At 39.0% G+C, this 27194-nt stretch overlaps 1 protein-coding gene across 2 annotated transcripts in view; it reads left to right on the plus strand.

Moving 5' to 3' along the window:
• The first annotated feature begins 5223 nt into the window (after positions 1-5223).
• The window catches only part of HSD17B4 (hydroxysteroid 17-beta dehydrogenase 4), a 51674-nt gene continuing 29703 nt past the window's right edge, over positions 5224-27194 (plus strand). The window contains exons 1-15 of one of the 2 annotated variants that reach the window (XM_015849993.3): positions 5224-5360; positions 7895-7948; positions 11045-11152; positions 11662-11721; positions 12678-12699; positions 12801-12847; positions 13558-13642; positions 15647-15834; positions 17272-17363; positions 17958-17982; positions 18708-18836; positions 23931-24037; positions 24991-25224; positions 25618-25669; positions 26102-26173. In XM_015849993.3, coding sequence (XP_015705479.1) covers positions 5303-5360; positions 7895-7948; positions 11045-11152; positions 11662-11721; positions 12678-12699; positions 12801-12847; positions 13558-13642; positions 15647-15834; positions 17272-17363; positions 17958-17982; positions 18708-18836; positions 23931-24037; positions 24991-25224; positions 25618-25669; positions 26102-26173 — 1333 coding nt within the window. In that variant the 5' untranslated portion in view covers positions 5224-5302. Of the gene's footprint in view, positions 5361-7635; positions 7698-7894; positions 7949-11044; positions 11153-11661; positions 11722-12677; positions 12700-12800; positions 12848-13557; positions 13643-15646; positions 15835-17271; positions 17364-17957; positions 17983-18707; positions 18837-23930; positions 24038-24990; positions 25225-25617; positions 25670-26101; positions 26174-27194 lie in introns of those variants that run through there. The other variant, XM_015849994.3, reaches the window with a different exon arrangement.

The raw sequence follows: 27194 nt of genomic DNA on the forward strand, positions 1-27194 counted from the left end.
TTTATTTTATATAGTCAATATCTATACTATGGCTCATCTGCTAGACCTTCAAAGAGACTACAGAAGTAGAGCAGACTGAGACAGTGACTTGAGGCAGGGGAGGTGCTTTGGTCCTAGGACATGCAGTGAAATTAGCTTCTCATTTCAAGAAAGCTGGTTCTGTATCTCCAGGATCTTGATAATTCAGCAACGGCAAAATGATCTCATTCTTGGAACTAAAAGGAATCTGCCCGACTCAAAAGCTATCTGCAGCAGTCACATAAACTGCTTGCTTCTATTTCAGTGGTACGGACACTCCCAAGATACGTTGGCTGTGCCATCAAAAGAGTCACTATTAGGGAAAAGGGGAAAGGAAAGCTCAGCGCTTTCCTGGGAGAAAGGGCTGTGATCAGGCACCAAGATTTCATTAACTTTGCCTTGCTTTCTTCACTGTGATAAGGTCTGGCTACAGTAAGCATATGTCTTTGTCTGGCTGAGTAAGACAATATGTTTAATCTTACAGTTCCAGTATCCTATGGCACTGCAACCTACCCCCAAAGCTGAAACTGGAAAGAAAGCACTTTACAGAATGTTATTGATGAGAAGTAGGTTCTGCTTCTTTTACAGCTGTGGCTGGGGAATTAAGATGACCCACTTCAGTCCTGATTAACAAAGCAAGGGCTGAGTAGGAGTAATGGTGCTGAAGGAAGAGGCGTTTATGTCATTACTTACTTGACTCCACCTACCCATCCTGTTTCTCAATCAGCTGTTCCATACTTCACTGTAACTAAAACTGCTCTGCAGGCTGGAGAGGAATCCTCAGTACAGAATACATCTGATCTAAGCCAGGGTTGCTCAGCTTTCAGGTACATTTTCTGGGTGGTTGAAGTGGAAGCTGGTGGCCTGGGTATTTCTGAGAGGCTGATGGAAGTCTGCTGCAGCTGGAGATTATACATTTATGGTTTATCTTTTGTACTGATTTTCTGTTCAGTAGAGTATTGACTTGGGTTTATCCTAACAACAGGACCTCCTAGAATTTTTTGTCCCAAAGCTCAATTTGGCCACTAATTCAGGAAGCAACTGCAACAAATCAGTTTTCTGAGGAGGAATTTCAACTCTTCCATCTATTCCATAAAGATTTATCTCACAGAATTACAGAACTTGCTTGGAGGTTCCAAGCCATTGGATGATGAATGTGCATCTCCATGAGGGAATTTATTCTTTTTGACCGAGTGCACAGCTCTGGGAGGGACTCATAAAGCAGTGAGGAAAGAAGGGGATACCCATCCAGCCAGCCAGATCAGACAAATACACCCTGGTCATCAATGAGGTTATGGGTTTCACATCCAGACCACCCCACATCTCAGAATCTGTAAAATCTGAAAAAAAAAAAACCCATAACTTTGTAGTAGAGCAAATGTGTAGCAGATGTAGCAGAGAATGCTACACATGGTTATTTGCTTGTCCCTTTACCTCTTATTTTAGCCCACACGTTTCTTATTGTCTCCCTTTTTTTCCTTTAGGGAGATCAATGGATTTCTAATGAAGAAACATTCAGAGTGACATTTAGGGCTGTGCTATACGAGCAACCTTTTGTTGGCATCTTCCCAACATATATTTTCAAAGCTATGAACGTGCACATGCCAGAAGTTTCTGCTTAGTGAGTTTGTTATAGCACCATGTTACTACACATGAACTCAGCAATCCTCCAATCTCTGACTGACTCCAGGCTTTGGTCTTCTTTAAACCTTGAGTCTCTCAAGGAATCAAATGGAGAGCATCTCTGTATGCTGTGCTTTTGTATTGCTTATTGAAAGGTGCCACATTTATAACATGGAATCAGTCTGTCCCACAAACTTCCTGCTATTTGATCTCTTAGTCGTAGGAATTGTTGTGCAACAGACATCACATTTATTTTAGTATGCAATGTGAAAATTCACCTTTCATGAAACAACCCAACTGTTGCAGGGATAGGAGCAAAACAGGAAACAAAACGAGTTATTCTCAGTGTTAAATGGGTTAATGCCTGGGATTTTTTATTTCTGGTGAATTTTCATGCACTTTATAAAACCTACCATGCCAATAAAAGGGTTAATGACAAATATTCATGATGGAGTTCATGCTTGTTACTAAGAGACAAAATAATGTCCTTTTCAACTCGCTTATTTTGTTATCAGCATCAACCACTTTAAACCCTGTGTAGATGAGATTGGGAACTGGATATCCTGCTATTACTCTCCTGCTATGACTCACTCATTTTAAAACTCAGTTTGACACCGATCAGGGATCAGATCTTCCAGGAAGACATGCTAAGCCACATGCAAGATGAGGTGTTCTGAGACGGACAACACAGCTTTGCCAGGGCTGATTGTGCCTGACCAATCTGATGGCCTTCTATATCTGAATATCAGGCATTGGTGGACAAAGAAAGGACAAGATTTCACAGAATCACAGAATGACCTGGGTTGGAAGGGACCTCAAGGATCATGTAGTTCCAACCCCCCTGCCTGGCAGGGCCACCAAACTTCCACATTCACTAGATCAGGTTGCCCAGGGCCCCGTCCAACCTGGTCTTGGACACCTCCAAGGACGGGGCATCCACAACCTCCCTGGGCAGCCTGTTCCAGGGCCTAACCACTCTCCTAGTGAAGAACTTCCCCCTAACATCCAACCTAAATCTTCCCTCTTTTAACTTAAAACCATTTCCCCGTGTCCTGCTATTGTCAGCGCTTTCAAAGAGTTTACTCCCCTCCTGGATATAGGTTCCCTTCAGGTATTGAAAGGCTGCAATGAGGATTTGTGGTCTCACACCCCATCTAGAGGCAATCACTAAATTCCAGGCACCGCTTTGGACAGCACATCTGCTACACTAAGAATTATGCAAATACTGCTGATAGTGTAAGGATGACTAGGTTAGTTCCTATCTAAGTGTCTTACTATCTTCAGTCTTAACTAGGGCTTTCCAGAAGTGTATATATGTTTGGCTAAGCTGGATATTTCTGCTGTTAGTTTTTATGCATTGAAACACAATTTCTGGAGGTAGAATTAGTTCTGGCAGTATTTCATTCTGATTAATACAGTGCCAGCACAACATGCATCCACTACAAGAGACTCTCCATGCACAAGAACTCAACAATATTTCTCACACTTAAAACTTTTAATAGCTGTTCTGTTTACTTGTAGTTTCCATTGTACATTGTAGTGTACATTGTACATTCAATGTACCTATGTAGCCAGGAGGATGCCATCATGTGAGCAAACCCATTGGCTAAGCAAAACCAGTGTGTATAAAAGCAGTGAACTTCGGATGTGATCTCTTCTGTGTTTGTTGGATGCAAATCTCGTTACTCGCATTGTTCCATCTGTAAACAGATGGATCTCAGTTTTATAGTAGCACCATGCTTCCTCTAGTGTCCAAACCATAAATTGCAATTGTAGGATTTAATTGGATCTAACTCCGCCCTTCAAGCAGAACTGTATGTATTAACATCACAGGCAACACATCTGTATTCCTACTATATGAACTGTGCAAGAATTGTTATTATGAAGTAAAATTTGTCTGCACAGAGGGAGTATGTTGCTGCTTTCCCCAGTGAAATAACCTGGTCAGCTGTTCTCCTTATGCTATCCTCCAGGGACTTTACATCTCCTAGAAACTAAGGCTGACGATGCTCTCAGTCAGCTGGGAGGATGAGCAAGTAAGAAGAAAGAACTCAGTGAGACCCCTGTCCATTTTTTTATCAGCTCACAGTTGGGTAAGTAATGATAGAAAATCCTGCTTAGATCTGCTTCTGGAATCCAAAGCCAATAGTTATACTTTGAATGAGTCTTACACCATGTCTTACCTGCAGTGATACAAAGAACAGGTATTCTTGCTTCTGTTTAAAGCAGGTGATTGGTTTCACAAAATACACAGTTACCAGGTAAAAGTGAATTTTAAGGAATAAATATTCAGATGATTACCCAGAGGTCAAATGATATACCGAGAGTTCCATAGCTGTATGTGTTACACATCCTCCTGTGGCTTCCAGCCTATAAAAGGGAAGCTGTTCATTTTGCAGGGTTATTTAGAAGCAAATATATTTGATGTTTCTATGGAACTCATTTATACCCTCAGCTTGGAACTCAGTTTATACCCAGTGCTCAGCAATGGATTACCTTAAACCGACTTCCCAAAGCAATGGGACAGACCAGCAAAACAACAACAACAAAAATCCCTTCCCCATCTATATTTTGACTTAGTTAGGTAACTGTGAATAAGTAATCTGATTAGAACTGATGAAAGTTGTGAGTGTGAATACACTGTGATCACTGTAATCTCCAAAGAAAACAATTAATTTTTAGGATGTGTGAATCCAGGGAGTTGAAAGTTGTTCACCAAAGTTGACATATTTTCACAGCAGTGATTCTTAGCCTCAGAGATTTAGTGTTTGTCTATCCTTAGCTGAAGTCTTGACAGTAGATTGTCCAACCAACTACTCAACCATTTTCCCCCAAAAAAGAATCACAGAATGACCCGGGTTGGAAGGGACCTCAAGGATCATGTAGTTCCAACCCCCCTGCCTGGCAGGGCCACCAAACATACACCTTTACTAGATCAGGTTGCCCAGGGCCCCGTCCAACCTGGTCTTGAACACCTCCAAGGACGGGGCATCCACAACCTCCCTGGGCAGCCTGTTCCAGGGCCTAACCACTCCTAGTGAAGAAGGACTAACATCCCTAACATCCAACCCAAATCTTCCCTAAAGAAACAGGACAGGGACAAAGTAAGAACAAAAATGTTAGTTCAAGACAGAGACAGGGAGATCACTTTCCAGCCTCCATCCCTCATCTCAGGCAAAACGGAGTTCACCTTGCTTTTCTCCGCTGTTTGGGTACTATCTGGATATCAGTCAGATATCAAGCAATTACTTCTGCATCACTTGTATACATTTATATAGGTATATAGCCATAACTATTTTCCTTTCCTCTGTCTTAGTAAAGAGTTTGATCTCAGCCCACGAGTTCAGCTTTGTTTTGTTTGTTAGTTTTGTTGGCTTGTCTCAATTCTCTCCCAGGAGAGAGAGGACCCATCTGGAAAGAAACACATCTCGAAACACACCCTGTGCCTGTGGGAGATCCCGTCGGTCGAGCTAAGCCCCATTATTTATTTATTTCCCAATCCGTTCCGTACTTACAGCAGGCGGAGCTGCTCCTCCCACACGGCCGGGCCTACCTCTCGGGGGCGGTGGTTACGCCTGCGCTGTGTTACTCCAGTCGCTGACCGCTGGGCCGTCCCGGGCACCGCGTCCTGCGATCGGAGCCGAGATCCGAGCGGACAGCGATGGCTGCGGGGCTGCGGTTTGACGGGAGGGTGGTGCTGGTGACTGGAGCCGGAGGAGGTGAGAGACGCTACGGTGTGCGGTGACACAGAGAAGCTTTGTTGGCCCGCAGGGCCGTCGCTGCCCGAGGCCTGGCTGTGGAGCGGGGTGCGGGCGAGGCGAGGCCGGGTCGGTGCTGTCCGCCATCCGTCGGGGCCTTAGCGCCGTGCCAAGGCTGCACTGAGGTGACCGCGGTGCTGAATAAGCCACTCCACAGCTCTGGGCAGCCTGTCACATTTAAAGGGGTTGTTCTTCACGTTCAGATGGATCTATCTGTGTTCCAGTTTGTGCCTGTTGCCCTGTAGCTTTTCAGCTGAGAAGAGCTTGGCCCCATCTGTTTCTGCACTTTAGATATTTATAAGCAGTGGTAAGATCCACTCTGAATGTACTGTAGGCTGTACAGCTCCCTCAGCCTTTCCTCACCAGAACCCTTCATTAACTTCATGGCCCTCTGCTGGACTCTCTGGAATATCCCTGACTTTCTTGAGCTGGGAAGCCCAGAGTTGGACCCATTATTCCAGATGTGGCCTCAGTGGGGCAGAGCAGTGGGAAAAAATCACCTAAAGAATCACCTAAAGAATCACCTAAAGAATCACCTAAAGAATCACCTAAGAATCACCTAAAGATAGCTGTCTATCAGGGCACCTAGGACCTTCTTCACAGAGCTCCTGTCTACAGCACATCAGCTGCTGACCTGCGCTGGTGGTGCATGCAGTTAATCCTCCTCAGGTGCAGGACCCAACACTTCTCATTGAACTTTATGAGTTTTGAGGAGTTAGTGACAAAATCTGTAGTTGTTCTTAGTTTTCCGTTATCCTTGAAGAAGATTGTCATTGTGTATAGTGTATAGTGTTGTTTTCCTGTTGTTCTTTTGACTTCTGGGTAAGGACTGTGAATAAGAAATATTGTGAAAAGCAGTAAGTGACTGATTTATGTTGCTTGTAGGGGCTGACCCTGACAGAAACTAAGGGAGGCAACCTTTCTGTGTGGTGCCTGTCAGCTTTTGCCAGACCTACACTGATGTGCCTCTCTCTGTGTACAAAAGTCACTGAAGCAGAGGTTAAGCTCTTAGCTAATGGAAAAACAAAACAAAGAAACACCTTTCTCAGTAGCAAAACTTCTAGAAAGCAGCATGTGGAGCAAAAATTGCTTGTTGTAAGTATGAGTACAGTGACCTTTGTACTTCTGGTTTTCAGCTGCTTGTAAATGGTTTGTACACAGAGAAAACTGTCCTTGGATGTTTATTTCACAAGAGGTTTTTTTGATAAGTGGATGATTAAATCCAAGCAAAGGTAAACAGAAGCTCTATTAACATCAGGTTAGTTCTTGGTTTGTTTCTGTCTAGTTTAAAGCACTGTAGGTTAGCATACTGACCAGAGATGTGGTGGATGCCCCATCCCTGGAGACACTGAAGGTCAGGCTGGACAGGGCACTGTGAGCTAGCTGTAGGTGACCTTTTTAATTGCAGGGGAGTTGGAATAGATGGTCATTAAGAAATCAGAATATCCTGTGATTCCATGGTAGTCTGCTAATTGCCTTGTTTGTTGACATTGGTTGTTTTGAATGGCAATGAACAGATGAGAGCTGGAAATTTATCAAAGTCATCTTCATCAGTAGTTTGTTTCAAAGTGGGACCTGTATTCACACACACAGGCATCTGAAAATACTTCATTTTGCTTTCATTTTGGGCAAATCCCTGCGTAGATGACATTGTACTTGCCTATCGTGCAGCACTGTCATTGTCTCTGTAATTAATTAATTTTACATTGAGATTATTTTCTATTTTTAAATGCTCTGCTCTTTCTTACCAGTTGAGTGCCCTGGCTCATGCTATTCTTTGTTTTACAATCTTTTGATTATTACTTTCTTTTTCCATGAAAATAGAGCCTGCATCATGGATTTCAATAACTTTTGACTGAGAGAAGGGTATAATGTCCCTCTGAGTAAATCATCTCTCACTACAAATAACTAATGTTTAACCCACCCAACATCAAATCAGAGTGAAAGTACAATAGGCTTGCTTTGGTATATGAGGCAAAAAATATGTTCTACTATATGTTAGGCTAGGTGGGCTGTGTGTACCAGGTACTGAGATCTTGCTTTGTACCCAGATACTGGAGGGGTTTTGTCAGTACTTCTTCAGTCACAGTTTGGTTTGTAAAGTTCTTCAAATCTTAAAGGCTAACTTTAGCTCTGGAATTCTTTTAGATTGTAATTAATTAACTTGAAACATCCCCTCCTGTGAGCCTGTGTCAAGACATTAAACTTTCTGCCTTAACAGTGTATTTTTCAGTCACAAAGAAAGAGATAGCAGCAGGCAGCGTTCCCTCATGGTTATGCTGAGTGCATTAACAAAGAGTAATCACGGGCAATTTTATTTTCCCTCTTGTCTGTCAAGAATTTATCTGCGAATTAACTTTTATGATTTGAAATTATGTGAAAGTTCAATTCCATTGGGAGATAAAATTTACATTGTGCTTTTGTTTAGCTTTCATTAGAATTATGCTTCAGGAGACAAACTGATGCTTTTCTAACTTCTGTTTTTTTTAATCCAGGTTTGGGCAGAGCTTATGCTCTCGCTTTTGCTGAAAGAGGAGCTTCAGTGGTTGGTAAGTTCTGCTGTAACTAACTTGATCAAAACACTAACCCGTACCTTTTCCCATAGCTGGTGTTCAGCAACCTGTGCCCTTTATGACAGTGGGCTTTCTTATAGAGTAGTTACTTATCTTTTGCTGTTTAGATTCTAAGGTTTATTTTTTAATAAAACAAGATGCCTAAATTTGTCCAGGGGCTTATCTTTGCTGTAGAGCCAGTATGAATCAGATAATCATCCTGGCTTGGATTTCAACCATTCTTCATGCTACCTTGTAGCCAAGAAGCATAGTATCTCAGGCTTCTGTAACTTTTAATATGACCACTTAGAAATGTGAATATATATCTTCTGCTACCTTCTCCTAGGAGGGTAAATACATTGGGATGAAATGCAGTACTGGTAGCTCCAGAAAGTAAGATATATGCTGGAAGTGGCGATGTTGTTTCCTTCTGCAGAGCATTACACAGGAGCCATCAATAAAATAACAGTAACAAATATCTCTCTGTAAGGCGTTTTGTGCTTATGGCTTCCACCTTCTTTAGCTCTACCATGTTAGAAGCTAATTCTAGAGGCTGTTACATTCTTGGGTAGTTGGCCTCTGCCATTTCGCTGCCTTTGAGTGAATTTGTACAGATATTGTTGATGAGTTCAAGATTAAATGTTTAAACAGCTTGTTGATTGTGGGCAAGAGTTTGCCCGTGGATTTTTGCAGCTTTCAAGTGAACATTCCAATCTCAGTCTACACACTTTAATAAAAATTAACTACACTTACTTTCATGATTAATTTAAAAAAAAAAAAAAAACAAAAAAAAAAACACAAAAACTTCTGATATATACCTTTTTTACTGGAAACTTGAATACTTCATCACAAGTTCTCATTTAACGTGAATTAGATCACTAAATAGTCAAAATGTTTAGTAATGTTGGTTCTGTCTAGTTAGTACTGTTCTGACTTTCCAGAATGATCTGGAAGAGAATGTATTGTATTGCCTGATAGCAAATACTGCTTTAGCTCATGGCCTTATTGCACAATAGCTAAATCATTATGATATGAATCAACTGTAAAGGACAGCTCTTGTTTGTCTCTGTAAACTGAACCTCACTTCAACTTGTAGAGGAGTGCTCTCCTATCACCATACCTCAACTTATTTTTCTTATGATTCTGACTCCAGTGAGTTGAGAAGTTACTTCTGTAAACTTTCTCCCTTTTCCTTTACTATTAAAGTTACTTATTGTCACTTCTTTTTTTGTCGTGCTTGGTATTTTCCATGTTTCCTATCAGAAAGACTTGCTAGCCTGAAGAGGGGAATGCTTTTTGTCTCACGTGCTGAGTTATGCTCAGGTTATGACCATACTCTGTCACAACTTCTGCACTGTCTGGCTTTTGTAATGGATTTTTGTAATCGAAAATTACAAGATGTTAAGCTTGAGTTTAGATGAAGTTGTTTATGTGTTGTTTTATTTTCCTCTGTTACACTTTCAGTTGTTTTATCATTTTCTAAGCCCAGAATAGCTTTCTTCTTTTTTGTGTACTCATGGTATACAATACAACTTCAGTTGTGTTAGTACCTGCACACAGCCTTGGGTACTTTCCTGGCTTGGCAAATTTCCTGAAGTGATTAATTAAGCTGTTCTCAGAAATTTACTTTTGAAGTGAAGGAGAGTTGTAGTGCCTTTGAAAGACAAGCTAAACATCTGTGTATAAACATTTGGCACAAAATTATCCACTCTTTACACAAGACACAGTAGAATTTCCACTCCTGATCCTCACTGTTTTCTCTTTAATGTCAGATTTGATACTGAGGTCTAAATGGTCTGCCTACCTTGCCTATTCTCGTGCTACCCTTAGAACTAACTTCCTTAATGCCTCATCTGAGTTCTTCTGGCTGCATGTTCAGAATATTAGATATTGATCTATTCAGTTTGGAGGTTTTGCTTCCTTCCTCTTTTTTATCAGTTTTGTTATGTACTTGAGCATATCAGCACATTCTGTATTCATTCTTCCTTCTCCAGGCTGTGCGTTTTAATTTCTTTGACCCTTTCTGTAACTCATTTCTTCTAGGATTTGGCATTCTTCTTAACACATTCAGATTTTCTCTAGTGTTTCCATCTCTCTCTGAAGTGTTACACACAAAATTTAATACAGGATTCTAGATGAGGGCTTTTTGGTTTGAGAAATGGAGAATGATGTTGTTACATGCCCTGCAGGCTATGTTCCTCTTTAAATGTAGAAGATAAAAAGGAGGGGAAAGAGAAACAGTGGAAACATATGTTATTTTGTGAATATACAGCAGATTTACAGTTGTTGAGCATCAAGACCAGCGAAAAGCGAATTTCACTATAGCTGGCTGCTTGAGGGCTTTGAGAAAGTGGAAGGTACAAAGCTGAAGTTCACCACAGCAAAGACTGATGTTACATATTAATCTATAGTCAGTTGTTTGTCTTAGAATTTCTTATCAGACTTGTTGAAAGAGTAGTTTTTTTATTACTTTTTTTTTTTTTTAACTTATTAAATCTAGTGCATGAATTCTGTGAAGCTCTGGAACATGTAATTGCGGCAAACTGGTACAGTATGGCTACCTTTAATGACATGCAGCCTTTTGTACAGAGCAGCTGGCTATGTCAGGTGTCCCTCTTGTCCCTGCAGAACCAGGATCTGAAGTCCCAGGACAGGCTCGTCTCCTTTTGTTCAGATTCCTTCACTTGTTCTATAATGAAGATTGCTAGTAATGCTTCACCTACTGTGTTAAACAGGCACACAGTCTTCCCAGTCTTGTTTACAGTTCATTCAGTAGCTGTGGCAGTTTGACGACAGACCTGAACTAACTGCCTGTAATTGGTTTGCTATCTCAGTCTTTGCTTTTGAAATACAGCAACACAGAGGTGTAGCCTGGACAAAGCAAGTAAGATGTGTGTGTGGTGGAAAGAAAAAAAGAAAAGTTGTTTCACGTGTGACCTTCTCTTTTTCACTAAAAATCTGAAATTCTCTGTAGGATCCAAAGCAGCAGATTTTATTAACACCGCTTATAACTTCACTTGAGTTAATGAGATAAGCAGAGACCAGAAATACTGAGTATTATAAATGAAAAATCAATATTTTCTTTTTGTACAGTGAATGATCTTGGAGGTGACTTCAAGGGATATGGCAAGAGCTCTTCAGCTGCTGACAAAGTTGTCAGTGAAATCAGAGCAAAAGGAGGGAAAGCAGTACCCAATTATGGTATGTTGTTTTTCCAGACTAGTCCAGTGGTCTATCAGTAGGCACAGTGGACATCCTAAAAGAAAGATTCACACAGTGCTTAATAAAGGTCTGCTTCAAGCTTGCCAGTACCATATGAATGAAACAGGTGGACTGTAAGCTGGAGAAAGGTGGCAGATTTGGTAAAAGCAAGTGCATAAACATTTTTCTAATGAATATTCTTTTAGCAATACCTTTTTTTCTTATATGCTGTCCCAGCATTGGGTCTCTGAAAACCTATTTACCTGCAGTTGTCAGAGAGAGGGTGGGAATGGACAGTTTTTACTTGTCTGGCTTACAGTGCCAAAGATTGCATCATTAAGACTTACTGAGCAGAGAGACTGCTTTAGGCCATGCGCAAGAGATGGCTTGATTTATTTTATACTGGAGTTTTATGCCGTTTATCTTCTGAGATCTATGGAATTAATATTCTGGAAGTGCAGTGCATCTAGCTCATTTACTTAAATTCACTTTATTTTTTTTCCTTACAGATTCAGTGGAAGATGGTGAAAAGCTTGTAAAGTCAGCACTTGATGCTTTTGGGAGGATAGGTACAGTTGCATAAGTCTTGTCTTAACTTGTTCATGAGTGCAGTTAACAAGTGTATGAAGTGCAGCTTGGTATCAGAAGAACTCAAAAGCTCTTGGTCTCCTTAGTCTGTACAGACTTGCTGCTTTGAAATTGAATGGATATCTTTTCTCTGTTGTGCTTTTTAGCACAATTTTAAAGCTCAGTGTAGGATTCATGTTTCCCTGTCCTGCAGAATTTCTGTACTTAAGTAACGATCAATAGTTTCTGTCTCGAAGTACGTCGCCTATCAGTTATAGCTGCATAACACTGAATAAATACCTGAGCTTAAGAATCAGAGGGGCTCTGTCATCTATTGGAAGCTCCTTTGCCTATGTGAAGATCACAGTGCTTCAAGAGAAATTAAAAGTATTGAAGTATTTTTTTTAGCAAGTAAAGATCCTGTTTTGCATGTGGTTGCCACTGTTTACTTGTGATGTTTATGTAATTTTAGCCCATTCTTAAATGGCTAACATTTATATGATCAAAGCCCAGAGCAAAATTAAATACTTGATCAAAAGTTGCTTTTGATCCAAATTGTGGCTGTGCAGCTTTGTGGTGCTTCTAACTTTCATTTGAGATTACTATGACAAAGATGGTGGTACAAACTGTGATGTTTGGAGCACTGTAGAATATCAAGGAAGCTGTAAAACTGAGCTGGATGGCTGTGTCGCTCAATTAGCCAAGTCTTCGCAGCTTTTCCTCTGTAAAGCTATTTTGTTGTTATGCTGAGACTTGCTGATACTCAAGTATTTTGTCTTTTCTTAATTATTGTTTTCTAACTAGAAGCGGTGCTATGGAATAGAATGTGACATGTGTACAGTTTTTAACTTTTCTGTATGTGGTTGGTTGTTTGTTGTTGTTTTATTTTTGAATTGGAGAATGATGAAAGTAAGGTTATATTTTGTCAGTGCACTCAGTTATATTTTCTTTTTTGCAGATATTGTTATAAACAATGCTGGGTAAGTGAACCTGAAGATACTGCCTGTATGACTGTGTCATGTCACTTTTTACAAACACTATTTCATTTTTACATTTTCGTTCTCTTAATGATGTTTTCTAGAATTCTAAGAGACCGTTCATTTGTTCGGATAAGCGATGAAGACTGGGGTGAGTTAATAAACTTTGAAATGTACTTAATGTGTTGAAGATGGAAGGTACATCCTCCCTACTTAGATATGGAGGAAGGGAGGAGGGAAAAGTCTGTCTTTGCCAGATCAAACAATTATGTTTGCCTTGAAAGTTTAGTGGTCAGTTAATTGTGTTCTGTTGCCTTGTGTTTGGCTTGTAAACCAGATCTGGGAGGCATGATAGATGGATGAATTTTGGAAAGAGAAGAAGGGCTCTAGCTGCCACTCCTATTTTCTGAATGAAAAGTGAAAAGGAGATGTGTAAAAAAAACCAGCAGTTTTTGTGTCTTGGGATCATTCCTAGCGTCAGTGCTGACTGCATGCTGAACAGGCTTAGGAAACCCAAAACTAATGACGGAAGTAAGAAAACTGATGTTCCAAAGGACAGAAGGTCATGAGAAACTTCTAGTGAGGCAGTAGGTAGTGACAGAATGTCAAGCAGTGTTCTTTAAAAATGTCCTAGCTTCTTTAGAGCTATTTCAAGTGCAGGCATTCTGAACGCTTGTGAATTCTGTACAAGAGATTCCATCCAAGAGGAGGAAAGCAAAGCATGGTCAGCAAATGCTCAATTATACTACACACAATTTGAGATGAGGGTGCTGTTTTGTAATGAGGAAAAAAACAAATTTTTTATTTCTAATATATAGATTAAATTATGGATTTATTACATTGTCATTAATTTGTTCCTAGATATAATTCATAGAATTCATTTGAGGGGATCATTCCTGGTCACTCGAGCTGCATGGAATCATATGAAAAATCAGAAATTTGGCAGGTAAGACTTTATGTGTCTTTTTTTTTTACCCCCACTAAGAAGTAGAGGAGCGATGCATGTCATGAAAGTGAAGGATTTTTTGCATCCTTTTCTTTCACTGTCACCGAAATGAAATAAAGTCTGTCCCAATAGGAAAATTCTTTCCTTTCTGCTTCCCTCTCTGCTGTCTTTACAGTTTCTTTCCACATAGATGAAGATATCCCAGACAAGAGCTATAGGAGCGTACAAATATGATTTTATTTCATTAGGACTCATTAGAATTGTATATTAGGTGCACGTTACTGCAATTCAGGGAGGTCCTTCTACTCTTTTCTTCCACTTGCTTGGAGGTGATGTTCAGAATAATCAGTTCTTTCAGATTCCCAAGGATGGAGATAAGGCTGACTGGCCTGTAGTTTCCTAATTCCTCCTCTTTGCCCTTTCTAAAGGCTGGAGTGGAACTGGCTTTCCTCCAGTTTTCAGGCACTTCTCCCATTCTCCGTGATTTTTCAAAGATGACAGAGAATGTCTTGGAAATCACTTCTCCCAGCTCTGTCAGCACTTAAAGGTGCACCTGTTGGGGACCCATGGATTTGTGTGCATCAAATTTGCCTAGACAGTCTCTGACCAGATCTTTTTTGATGAAGGGAATGTCTCCCCTTTTCCAGACTCCCTCTCTCTCCCCCATGGTCTGCAATTCCTGAGGGCCAGTCTCAGCAGTGAAGGATGAAGCAAAGAAGGTGTTCAGTTACTTCACCTTCTTGGTGGGCTCAGTTACTAGAGCACCCACTTCATTCAGCAGTGGTCCTGCATTTTCCCTTTTCTCTTTCCTAAAAGTCTTCCTTTTGCTGTTAATATACTTAAAGAAGGCTTTCTTAGAATCATATGTGATCATCCAGTCCAACTGTCCAGTTGTTGCCCTTGACCTCCCTTGCCAGATTAATTCCAAGCAAGTCTTAGCCTTCCTTGTGCCATCTGCAAAACGCCTGTGTTGTATAGATTTTGTAGCTTTTATTCATCTGGATAGTACTGAGCTAATACTTGTAAAGTTAATACTTGTAATCTCTATTTAGATTAAAAACAGTAGGTTGCTGCCAGTGAGGCAAATGACTTGATCTCAGATATTCAGCATGTTTACAGTAATGTAGAAGTGATTCTAATAATAGAAAGTAATGGAAAGTGGAAATGACAACGGAAATGAGGAGTGCAGAAACAGTAACTCGATAGGGCATATTCTTAGCTACAGAACGCTGTTTTTCAATATAGTCACCAGATTTAGCATTTTTGCCAGCAGTGAATGAGAGTCTGCGTGTAGTGCTCATGAAAGCCTGCATCAGCAGAAGACCTGCTGTCACCACTGCTGAAATGAACCACCCACCACCTCACTTCACTGACAGCCACTGGTTCGTGTGCATAAACATTCAGAGAGCGTCAGTGAATGTCAGCGGGTGCCGTTTTTTTCCACAGGGAGGAATTCAGTGACACACTTCTGCTTCATGTGCACTTCCATGTCAGATGCCATTGTGTCAGTGTGCCCCTCTGCTGCAATCTGTTGCATGGCAACAGCATGTAATGGAATATTAGTGGGAAATTTCAGCCTCTACTTCCATGTCACCAGCATCCACCTCTGACATCATGGGCCAATGTAATAAAATAAGCCACTACTATTGGGGCAATCCTTGCATAAACTGCAGCTGTTTTAAAAGTGTTTTCTGAGCAGTTTGGTCATCTCTGAAGTAAAGTTAAGGGACGGCGAGGCGAGAAGAATCTACCTCTTTCTACATCATCATCTATTGTATGAGTCCATATATTCTAGTTTAGTAATACAACTCAACTTTATTAGTTGTTTGCTGCTTTGATAACTCAAGATGTCCAGTGTTCCCCATCAGTCAAACATTAAAAAGGTGCCTTGTTTCCTGTTAAAAAAATATATATATATTTTGATTCTTATTTCCACACTTTCATTTTGCTGTCAAGAATTGAATAAGATGAAATAATGTAATTACTTTTTCTCATTCCCCTAAGAATAATTATGACTTCTTCAGCTGCTGGAATATATGGAAACTTTGGTCAGGCCAACTACAGTGCTGCAAAACTTGGTCTTTTGGGTCTGTCAAACACGATTGCAATTGAAGGCCGAAAGTATAACATCCACTGCAACACCATTGCACCTACTGCTGGATCCAGACTGACCCAGACTGTCATGCCACAAGGTGAATTATTTAAGGTGTTTAAACATTTTTCAGTGGATTGAAGCATGTCTAACTTTCTTACTAGAAAAAGCAAATTGCTTGCTCTTAAGAAATTGCTAATTCAGTTCTTATTGTTGTCTTTGAATGGTCAGCCTACTAATTTACAAAAGCAATTCCATGTTTTAAGGCTTTGTAGTTATATTCTTTTCCAAGACTTTCTTAAATAGTAGGAATACTTGTTTATTTAAATTGTTGTGGAATCACATGTACACATAGGCTGTGTGTACTTCCAATTGTGTGATTTACAGATGCCATTTTTTTGCACAACGTGTCACGTGTGTACCCCTTTGTTTCATGATCAACATTAGTGATAACGAACTGAGTTACCTAATAACATTTTTCTGTATTGCACAACTTTGAATGCTTGAACAGGTTTTAACAAAACACTGCATCTGAGAAGTCACTAGTAGAGTATGTTGTGGAAGACAGCTGTGTGTAAAGTGTAAATTTAATATAAACACTTTGGAAATGACTGGAGAAGCAAAAAGAATTTGACGGAAAAAAAACCTCTCTGAAAAAGAAATTGTTCCCAGAACGTCTTCTTATCAGCTTATTTCACCCCCCTGGTTCCTTTACCTAGTTGTAGACAGTTCAAAGCCAGCAAAATTATTAAGTTTTCAAAATAAGATAGCAAAGAGTTTGTACATAAGCATATATTATATTGTATGTTGTGTATAAACTTATAAAAATGAACTTGTGTTACTTCATTGTGTTCTTAAAGAAGTGTAGGTAATACCAGACTTTTCCAACTCCTCATTTTCATAAAGTGGATCAAATATGTGGTTATAGCTGCCTGGATAACCAGTTTTGGTCTTTGACAATTTCTCAGTTTTCAGATTGTTTTCTCTTGTGCTAGATGGCCATGTAAAAAATAGTAATAATAATAATAATAGAAAAAGATATGTAAAATTAGTAGGAGTGGTATTTCCCAATATCTCACTGAGAGATTTTGGCATTTTGAAATGAATTTTTTCTCCAATAGCAGTTGCAAGCATTCTCACTATCTGTAAGTTATAAATCAAGAAGAAATTGCAATTGCTCAGGTACATTTCTGTCAGGTTTACATCTGGATGACCAGTCCTTGTTTCAGATTGCTGGTCAACTGGAAATTTAGGAAGGTTTCTGGCTTTGCAGACTGGGGGTTAGTGCTCACAGCATTTAGATGGCTTTTTATCTGTCCAGCTCTGAACCACTATGGTGTGGTGTAGAGGCAAACACTCTGTGTTGCAGGATGAATGTTGCAGTGAATCTTCGAGTGTTTAGTTTTGTTTAGCAGAATACTGTTGACTAAATTTTCTTTGTCTCTTCCATTCATCAGAAGGTGTTAAGTAAAGACAGTCTTGGTGAAATCATACAGTATTTCTGTTTTACGATTTCCCTTTCTCTAATTTGTTCTAGATCTCGTTGATGCATTCAAACCAGAGTATGTTGCTCCTTTAGTTCTTTGGCTTTGCCATGAGAGCTGTATGGAGAATGGCAGTCTTTTTGAGGTAATTTTTCATTTTTATTGATTTACTTATTGATTAGCTCCTCCTTCCTACCACCTTGCCAGCTGAAAATAAGTCATTTGCTTGTGTAGTGATAACTTTTTTACTAAAACTAAATTGTCCAGTAAGATGATCCATACTAAACACAGAACAAGAGGTGCTGCTGCTGATATATGTGTCAATAGCAACATTGTCAAATTCTGGAGAGTGCCCACTTTATTGCTGATCAATTGCTAAAATTCTTATTGTAACCTCGTGTGTTTGAAAAGATTGTAAAGCAGCCACTTCGCAACAAAGTTTGTATTTTTAAAAATCATTCAAACATACAAATCGATAGGCAGGAAGGATGAATTAGTTATGGATTACATTATAAGTATTATCATCAAACTGCTAGCTCTTAAATTGAATGGAAACTGTTATCTTGTTCTTTAAATTGCTTATATTCCATTGTTTAAACTGCTAAATGCTATTAGGGGTAGTTTAGAAATTTTTATTATGTTCAGTTTGTTTTGAGGAATACTTCTGTTTTTCTACATTATGAAAAATCGCGTAGTGATATGATAAGCTGATGATTATTTTTTTTTTTTCTTTTGGCAGGTGGGAGCAGGATGGATTGGAAAATGTGAGTACTTTTTGTTGCAAGATTGGTTTTGTTTTTTTTATTTGACAAGAAATGTGTACAAACTTTTGCAGTAGGTTTCTGCTTTAAACCATTTTTTATTAGCAATCTGAAGGAATTGTTTATTTCAAGTGGAAGCTAAAAATTACACAGTACATGGGGGAAACTGGTAATTTAAGAAAATGTTCTGAAATACTTTGAGCTGATTAGTGGTAATTAGAAATCTACTTAAATAACTTTTAACTCTTGGTTTGTTGTGATCCAATGAATCTATATATTCCCAGAAATGATTTCACATTAGCCTTAACAATTTATCTCTAATTGCAGTATTAAAATAAGGCTGCAGGGACTGTTATTAGCTATTGGCATTAACATTTTTCATATATAACTTTTGCATTTTCTATACAGTTTTACAAGGCTTTCAGAAAATCTCTAACAAGCCAAACATTTAAAAAAGATCATGTCAGAAAAGAGTGTAGATGCACACTAGCCATGTTTCACTAGACAAAATTCTAAAACTAATATTTCGAACAAGCAGCCCGTTGTTGGCTTTAATAAAATTTAAGATCACTGCTGTTACGTTCTAAATATTAACAAAAAACAGTGAGTCTTCTTATTCCAGGCTTAAATTATACTGTAAAGTTAGACTAAATGAGTTTTTGCTTTATACCATGACAACCAGCTTTAGCTCTCTCATCACTGTCTTCTGTTTCTACTCTCCTAATTAGTGCGCTGGGAGCGATCCTTGGGTGCTATTGTCAGAGGAAAGGATCAGCCAATGACTCCTGAGGCAGTGAGAGATAAATGGGAGAAGGTCTGTGACTTCAATAATGCCAGCAAACCAAGAAGTATCCAAGGTAAAGGAAATTGTAATAGTCTCTATGGTTAGAGCAAGCAAGCTTTGAAGTGAATACTTCTTTACGTGCATCTACTGACGCTTCACATTCTCTATAAAACTGATTAATTCTCTTGTGAAAATGTAATATTAATCATTTACTGTTTCAGTGTCGTAAGATCTTTTGAAGTAAGCTTTTGTGTTCTTGCTTGTCTTATTGAGACAGTTTTCTAAGTATGTGATGTTACTGCCATTTTATATATTACAAACAGATTTGAGTTAATGTATTATTTGATTGGACACTAATACAGGTAGTAAGCAGTGTAGTGGAGAGCTCATACATTCTTTTCAGTTCTGGAATCTTTGTTTATGGTAGGCTTTTCCAAACGAAAAAGCTCTCTGGTTGGTATAATCAGTGGTATATACAGTGAAGAAGTTTTTCATATTGATTTCAGCTGATGAACAGCATCAGCCCCCTTACCAGTGTCTTCCAATGCTGCTGCTTCTTTTTTTTTTTTTTTCTGCTATTTTCCTTATCTTCCTTCCTGCTCTTGCATCTGTATTATGCCAAAATGACTCTGATCTTTTTTGTTACCATCCTTACTTTGCTTTCAAATTCCAAACTGTGTCTTCATTGTCTATCTGTCTCTGTAAAAAAAATTTGTCTGAATAGACTTTAATGTTCAGTTCTATATTAAAAGTTCTTCATACTGTCAGTATTTCACCTTTTTTTTCTTTGAAGGCATTCAACTGTTAGATATGGGTATGTGCTTTAATAATGAAGTTACAATACCTATTATATGCACATTAAAAGCTCTCTCAGAAGAGTTAAGTAATTTGATGCTGGGAAGAGCAATCATACTAACCATTATGTATAATTATAAAGAAAAAATACTAAGTAGAGAAAATATTTGCCTGTAACGTACTAGGAAAAGTCTAATAGTAAGAGATGCTAATCTTAGTTCAAATTTGGGCATGTTACCCATATCGGTTTGAATCTTAATTCCTTGTGGATTATAAAAACTAGCAGAGTTTTGTGTTTGCTTGTTGTTTGTTTTGAAAGATAATTTCTCTCGCATCTGTAAAGACCATAATAACAAAATATTGGGATTAATTTTCTAATTTTTTTTAAGCATAAGGGAAGGCCTTTCTCTTAGATAAATTTAAGAACTCCGTATGTAATATATTATGCATCTTAGAACGCAGTCTATCCAGCAGTCATTTGTTGTTTAGCTAGATCATGCTTATAGTTCTATACTTCAAGCAGTATGAAAATAAAGCCATTAGGAAGACAAAGAAATGGAAGAATTAGTTTTGCTGATTTTCCCACGTTCTCTTTACTGATGTTGAAACATGACTATATACAGTGAAGGTGTCTAAGGCAGCAGTGAATCTGCAGTGTCTTGTGTCAGAGCTTTTTCCTGATTTGGATGATGATGTTATCTTACTAACAGTTAAACTAAAGTCGTATTTATAGCTTATTTTACCAATTCAGAGCAAGCTCAGAAGTCATTCAAGTAAGTAAGCAGAGCGTACTTAGGTTCCTGGAGTTGGGACATAGAACTAAGTTACAGTGACTTTCCACTTTCATGTAAGTCAGGCAAGCCACTGAAAGCAGCTCTGTGTAATGCTCTCAGGCAGCAACAGCTGCAAAATAGTGTGACATGGCTTAGCTTGTGCTAGAAAATTATTGATCAGACTCATTTTCACCTGGCTCATAGAGGTCGGGGACTCCTATGTGTAAGTAGAAAACTGTCTTAGATATGGTACAGAAGCTTCTGAATGTGTGGTCACCTGTAGCAGGTAACAATGCACACAAGATTGCACGTTGGCGTGTTGGCTCTTTCTGCTACTGCTGGTCATTTTCTTTCTGTTATGTAGTGGCAAAGATTAAACTCTGCTGTGAGTCAGGTGAAAGACAATTTGTGTTGCAGATTGTATGCTACGTACAAAATAGTGCAGCATGTGTTGCACAAATTAGTAGTTTTAGTTGTTTTTTAGAAAAACAACAGATTATGTGTGTTGAATTCTCTGCCACTCTTATGAGGCAGTTTTTTTCTTCTCACTGTTTTACCACTGTTGTGAAGAGAAGAGCCATTTTAGCTAAATCTCGCATTTTGGACGTCTTTAGAATGCTCTTATATTTACATGAGTTTTTTGATTTTCTTATAGGCTGTCTAGGTGCTTGAGTATTCTCACCAGCTGATACATTTAAAGGGCTGTTCTCTAGAGCAAATGAATCTAAAACACATAGAAGGCATAACACTCTGCAGTTCCTTTTTCCCTATTTTACTTCAGTGCTCAAAATGAATGTTCATCAGGACAGTTTGAAGATTACTGAAAAGTCAAGTTTGTACTTGTGTGAAAACCTGACTTATCAGTTCATTTGTTATCTTCCATTTCTGGCCAGCTGTTAGCTCATAACAATGTACCTAATCATAACCTTTGTACTTGTTATTGCAAAAGTCTAATTCACTGTAGCTATTAAGGCGTAACCCTGCCTCACACAAAGGACTGATATCTGATCAACTGCTAGAATTTCACTGTAAATCTAATGCTGTAGGTACTAGTCCAGCTTGTTATGCCAAGCAATGGAATTTCAGTGGAGACTGAAATGAAATAATATGTTGAGCCACTTCAGTTTCATGCTACTCTAGCAGTCTCTGGAAGACAAAAGTAATATAGATGGGTTTTTGACTGGGAAACTTCTATGTTATAAAATTGTATAAGGTTGGATAAAATCACTAAGATCATCTAGTGCAACTGTCAACTCATTACCACCACCCACTAAACCATGCCCCTGAATGCCACATCTACACATTTATTGAACTCCTCCAGGGACAGTGACTCCACTATTTCAGTGGGCAGCCTGTTCTGATGCTGTAGGAATTTTTCTGAGAATTTTCTGAGAAGACTCTTTTTTCTTAATGTCCAACCCAAACCTCTCTGGATGCAACTTAAGGCCTTTACCTCTCATTATATCACTAACTACCTGGAAAACACGGCCAACCTCCACTTCACTACAGACTCCTGTTAGGTACTTGCAGAGAGCCAGGAAGGCTTCTCTGAGCCTCCTCTTCCTCAGACAAAACAAACCCAGCTGCCTCAGCCACTTTTCGTAAGGCTTTTGCTCCCAGCCCTTCACCAATTACATTACCCTCAAACATGCTTCAGGGCCTGGATATCTTTCTTAAAGAAGGGGCCCAAAACTGAACACAGTACTAAAGGTGCACTTACCAGGATTTTTATGTCCTTGTTCTTGCTTACTGCACTGCTTCTGATACAAACCAAGATCTCATAGGTCTTCTTGGCCATCTGAACAAGCAATTGGCACATGTTCAACTGGCTGTTGGCTAACACTCCCATATCTATTTATTCCACACACCTTTCCAGCTACTCTGCAGACATGGGGTTACTGTGACCAAAGTGCAGGATCTGATACGTGGTCCTCTTGAACTTCATCCATTGACCCCAGGCTGTCAGTCCAGCCTGTACAGATTCCTCTGTTGGGCCTTCTTACCCTCAGACAAATCAACACTTCCACCCTGCATGATGTTATCTGTGAGCTTAGTGAGGGTTCACTCAATACCCTCATCCAGATCATCAATAAAGGTACTAAACACAGCTGGCTCCAATACTGACTCCTGATGCAGATCACTTGTGTCTGGTTGCCATCTGGATTTACCTCCATTCACCACCACTCTCTGGGCCCAGACCTCCAGTCAGTTTTTTTTACCCAGCAAAGGCTATGCTTGTCCAAGCCATGGACTTCTCCCAGAACATACACAGGGAGACGGGGTCAAAGGCAGACCCTACAGACTAGGTAAAGTATATCCACACCTTTCTCTCATCCACCAGCCAGATTACTTGATCATAGAAGGAAACTGGTTTGATGGCAAGGCCTGATCCCCTGGTTGTCCCACACATGCTGTGTGATTGCATTCAGAATGATATGCTTCATATTGTAGTAATCGCAGGAAAAATATCATTTAGCCATACTAAGTTATGATGAACAAAGAGAGGCAAGCTTTTTGATGCTTTGCCTTTACCAGAGCCGAATTCCATGCATCATCTTTTTTGTAACCTTGCCATTAGTTTAAAGGGTTTTTTTTTTTTTTTTTGTGGTTTTGTTTTGTTCTTGTTTGTTTGTATGATCATTTAGGAAAGAAATTAGCCATCAGGAGATGTGATCTCTTACCTTTATGGCAAATACAAACAGTACTAACTTTCAGATGCTTACTTTTGAGACAGCTGAAAAATAATTCCTAATATCTTTTGAGTACTGTTGTTTAGTATTTATTGTTGGTGGTATTTCAGACACCAAGTCTTGTAGCTGATTACACAGAGCAGACCTGATGGAGCAGGTTGTCTTGTTCTTATCTGAAATAGAGGGTTTTTTTTGTTTGTTTGTTTTTTGCAGAGGCTCATATTGCGCTGTATTTTGGGTTTGCAGTGAAAACAGTGATGATGACACACCAATATTTTAGTTTTTAGTTCTGTCTTGGCACAGAGACTTCTCAAGTGAGGGGCTGCAGGTGCATGAAAAGCAGGGAGGGACAGAACCAGGACTGCTGACCTGAACTGGCTACAGGGATGTCATAAATTGAAGGTGGAGAAAGGGAGCAATGTAGGTGGGAAGAGCAGGGGTGATGTCTGAAGTGATAGTATTTGCCACTCAGTATTAGATAGTATTTTTGTTCACTCAGTGAACTCTGATTTTCTCAAAATGGTTGAATATCTGCTTGCTGATGAGAGGTAGTGAATAAATTTCTTGTTTCACTTTGCTTGCATAAGCAGCCTTTGCTCTACATTGTAACCTGTCCTTATCTCACCACCAGCTCTCCTTTCCTTCTGAGAAAGGGAGTGAACAAAGTAGCTACATGTTGCTCATTTGCTGTTTGAGACTAAAACCACTACATGTGTGTAGACACCATTTGCCATCAGTCATTGTGTAAATGTCTGTAGAAAACAGCACTGCGGTCAATTTGCAGGTGTATACTTGTGTTTAAAAATGAATTGAGAAGCTATATCTTATTTGCTGGTGTGTTGTGTGTGTAATCAGAATATCGCATTTATGTCTGATTTAAAATGTGTGTTGTTTTTTTTAATTCTCTAGAATCTATAAGTGTGCTGAATGATGCGTTAAGTCAGATAGAGTCACAAGGAAGTATATCTATGAATTCCACAAATTCGAGATCAATGGTCTCTTCAGCAGTTGACACGGTGAGTAGCTCTGTACTTAAACCACAGCTTAAACCTAGCTGTGAAAACCTCAGGCATAAACACTTGTTTTGCTAGTCATTAGTTTCTATTCTAGCTTACTGTCCACAGAACAAAAGATGTGAAGGAGCAGAGTAAGAAACTGTAGTGAACTCCACTCTTTATTTTTCTTATCACTGATAGGAAAACTTGAGGCTAAATTGACTGAATAATGTACAATGCAAGTACTTGTAAATTTTGTTTGACAGTTAGATTCAAATAAGAACCACCAAATATTCCAAGATGGAAGAGACCTGCAAGGGTCATTGAGTAGAACTGCTGTCCCATATGGGACCACCCATCATTAAAACACTATGTCTGTGAGTATTATCTTCACACTTAACCTCTGGCAGTGTGGGGCAGTGACCACTGACTGCTCTGGGAAGCCTTTTCCATGCTCACCACCCTCTGGTGAAGGAGCTTTTCCTAACACCCAACTGGACAGTCCTGTGGTGCGACTCTGTGGTGTTCTCTCATATCCCTGCACTGTCACCAGGGAGCAGAGATTGGTGCCTGCTACTCTGCTCCCTGTGAGGAAGCTGGAGGGAGAGGACATAAACTAAGCAGTACATTTTTACTTCTCCTTTTTAAAATACAGCTAATTTTTCCTCTTTTCAATTTTATTAATACTACTTCATTGACAGTTTGACTTTAAAAAAAGCTCTTGGACATTGCTGGGCACAGAGCCATTTGAAATTACAATGTAAACTGCTTGCAGTAAGGCAGTTATGGTAGGGCTGCTTGTAGTGGAACAAAAATACTAATGTGATACAGTATCTCCACCTTTACGTGGAACTATACTTTTATAAAAAAACTCTCAAATGTGGATTTTTTCTTGAAAAGAGAATTATAGAAAGAGTGCAAGTGCATTACTAAGTGTTAGGAAGTTTTATTTTACACTGATTTCTGATTTTCAGACAAGCCTTATTGGCCGGAAGTTGACTACTCATGTGTATAAATACACTCACTTGGAGCCTATTCTGTATGCTCTTGGTGTGGGAATGTCAACTAAGGATCCAGATCACATGAAATTTCTATTTGAAGGAAGTGAGGATTTCTGCTGTTTGCCTACCTTTGGAGTCATTCCAGCTCAGACTTCAATGTTTGATGGTATTCCTTCTATTCCAGGACTAGATATGGATCTTGCAAAGGTATGGAAGAGCTAAGTATCTAATTTTGTTTGTGCTTTTTGTAACTATAAATTGAATTTAATGAGCACATTTGTAATACTAGCAAGTCTGTTTTAGAAGAGGAAAATTCAGTGGTTTGTATTTGCTCTTCATAAGAAATAACTAATTTACTTCACTTACGTGAACTGAATCTTCCTGAAATGGTATGGAGAAAAAAAAAAAAAAAAAAAAGCTTAAATATCATTTTGAAAATACTTGCTGTTGGACATGAATCTTGAGTTAAAACAACAAAAAACACCACATAATTCATCACATTCTAAAATATTGATTTCCTTGCCATTAAGGATTTGGGGGAATGAGGAGCAACAGAGTATGGAGCATATTTTTATTGTAACATTGCCTCTCTCTTCATAGATGCTTCATGGTGAGCAGTACCTGGAACTGTATAAACCATTACCAACCTCAGGTCAGTCCTTTTGTGTTGCTGATTTGCTTGTGATCATGTCAACTTTTCTTATAGTCGTGTTAAAATTAGGAAGAGGGAAGCTGTGTTTCAATTTTTTAATTTATTTTTTTGTTTTTAATATATCTATACTTATTACAAGAACTGGGGGAGAAGAAAGGCAAACTATTGTACTGTTGAAGGAAATAAGAAACTTAATGTTTTGGAGCTCTGATATTATGTTCCCGATGTATACACAGGAAAGTCATGCCTAATGTTTGAAATAGTAAAATCTGTTTGAAAATGCAGCACATGCTGATCTATTACTCATATGGAATCATATGATTCTCTTCAAATTTCTATGACTGTAATTAGATATTAACTAGTGATCTGTACGCATTCTTGAAGCAAAACCTTATGATTCTAAAATATGTGTACGTTCTTATTCTCTTACAGGAGAACTAACATCTGTTTCAACTATTGCTGATCTACTTGACAAAGGTTCTGGAGCAGTCTTGCTTATAGATGGTGAGAAGGTTCATAATTTTCTAGGGAGGTGTACTAAAATTTCACAGGCTCAGTGTTTAATTAGCTGTAACAGTAACTGCCAGACTTTCCACAATAAAATCTTACTTTAACCTTCTTATATGTTAATGAGAGCTGAGAAATGAGCTAATTACTGATAGCTATGTAGATAATGTCACTGTTAGGCAGTCAAGGTATTGAATTTAAGAACACTGTGTTTTGGAAGAAGATTTCAGAGGTTTGCTTTCTGTCTGTGCAAGGGAAATAATGCATTGTGCAAACTGAAAAAAGTTATTTAATAAGAGAAGTTAGTCCTGTCTGAAGGCAGCCGTTTTAGATTCTGCTGCTTTTCAACAACAGAACACGTGTCTCCAAAACTTTCCTTCCTCTTGTATCCCTTGACCCAGATCCCTTGGGTCAAGGGATCTGAACATTGCTGGGAGTTGCTAAGTGGATATTTCCTGAATTTTGAAATCTTTAGGCGTGATATACCATGATCCCTTGGGGAATTAGACTACAGGAATAGATTAGTAGTCCGTGAATCTCTAATCACTCTTAAGTTTTTATTTTCCTGGTCTACTGATAAAATTTTATAAAGGTGTTTCTGTCCTTCTGTTCCTTCTTGTTGTGTTTTGCTTCCTTATTAGACTAACTTGGAATCATAGAATGGCTTAGGGTAGAAGGGACCTTAAAGCCTGTCCAGTTCCAACACCCTACTTGCCATTCACCAGATCAAACAGCCCAGGGCCCCATCCACCCTGGCCTTGACTTCTTTTGGATTATTTATGATGGTTATTTTGTAATGGTTATTTCTTTATAAACGTGCATTTAAATTCCTTCTAGAAATGAAATTGGGCATTACTGTCAATATGGTAAATTTCAGTCTGAAGTGTGAGGAAGCAGAGCATGCATGAACTGGAAATAGGAACCTGAGTTTTAATGATTCAGTGGGAGATGTTTAGGTTCAGGAATGAGTGACCTTAAAGTAAAACTTGCATGCAAACTCTTTTAATGCACCATTTAA

The sequence above is a fragment of the Coturnix japonica genome, chromosome Z, assembly GCF_054131305.1.
Source record: "Coturnix japonica strain WE chromosome Z, WE-NBRP24, whole genome shotgun sequence".
Classification (NCBI taxonomy): Eukaryota; Metazoa; Chordata; class Aves; order Galliformes; family Phasianidae; genus Coturnix; species Coturnix japonica.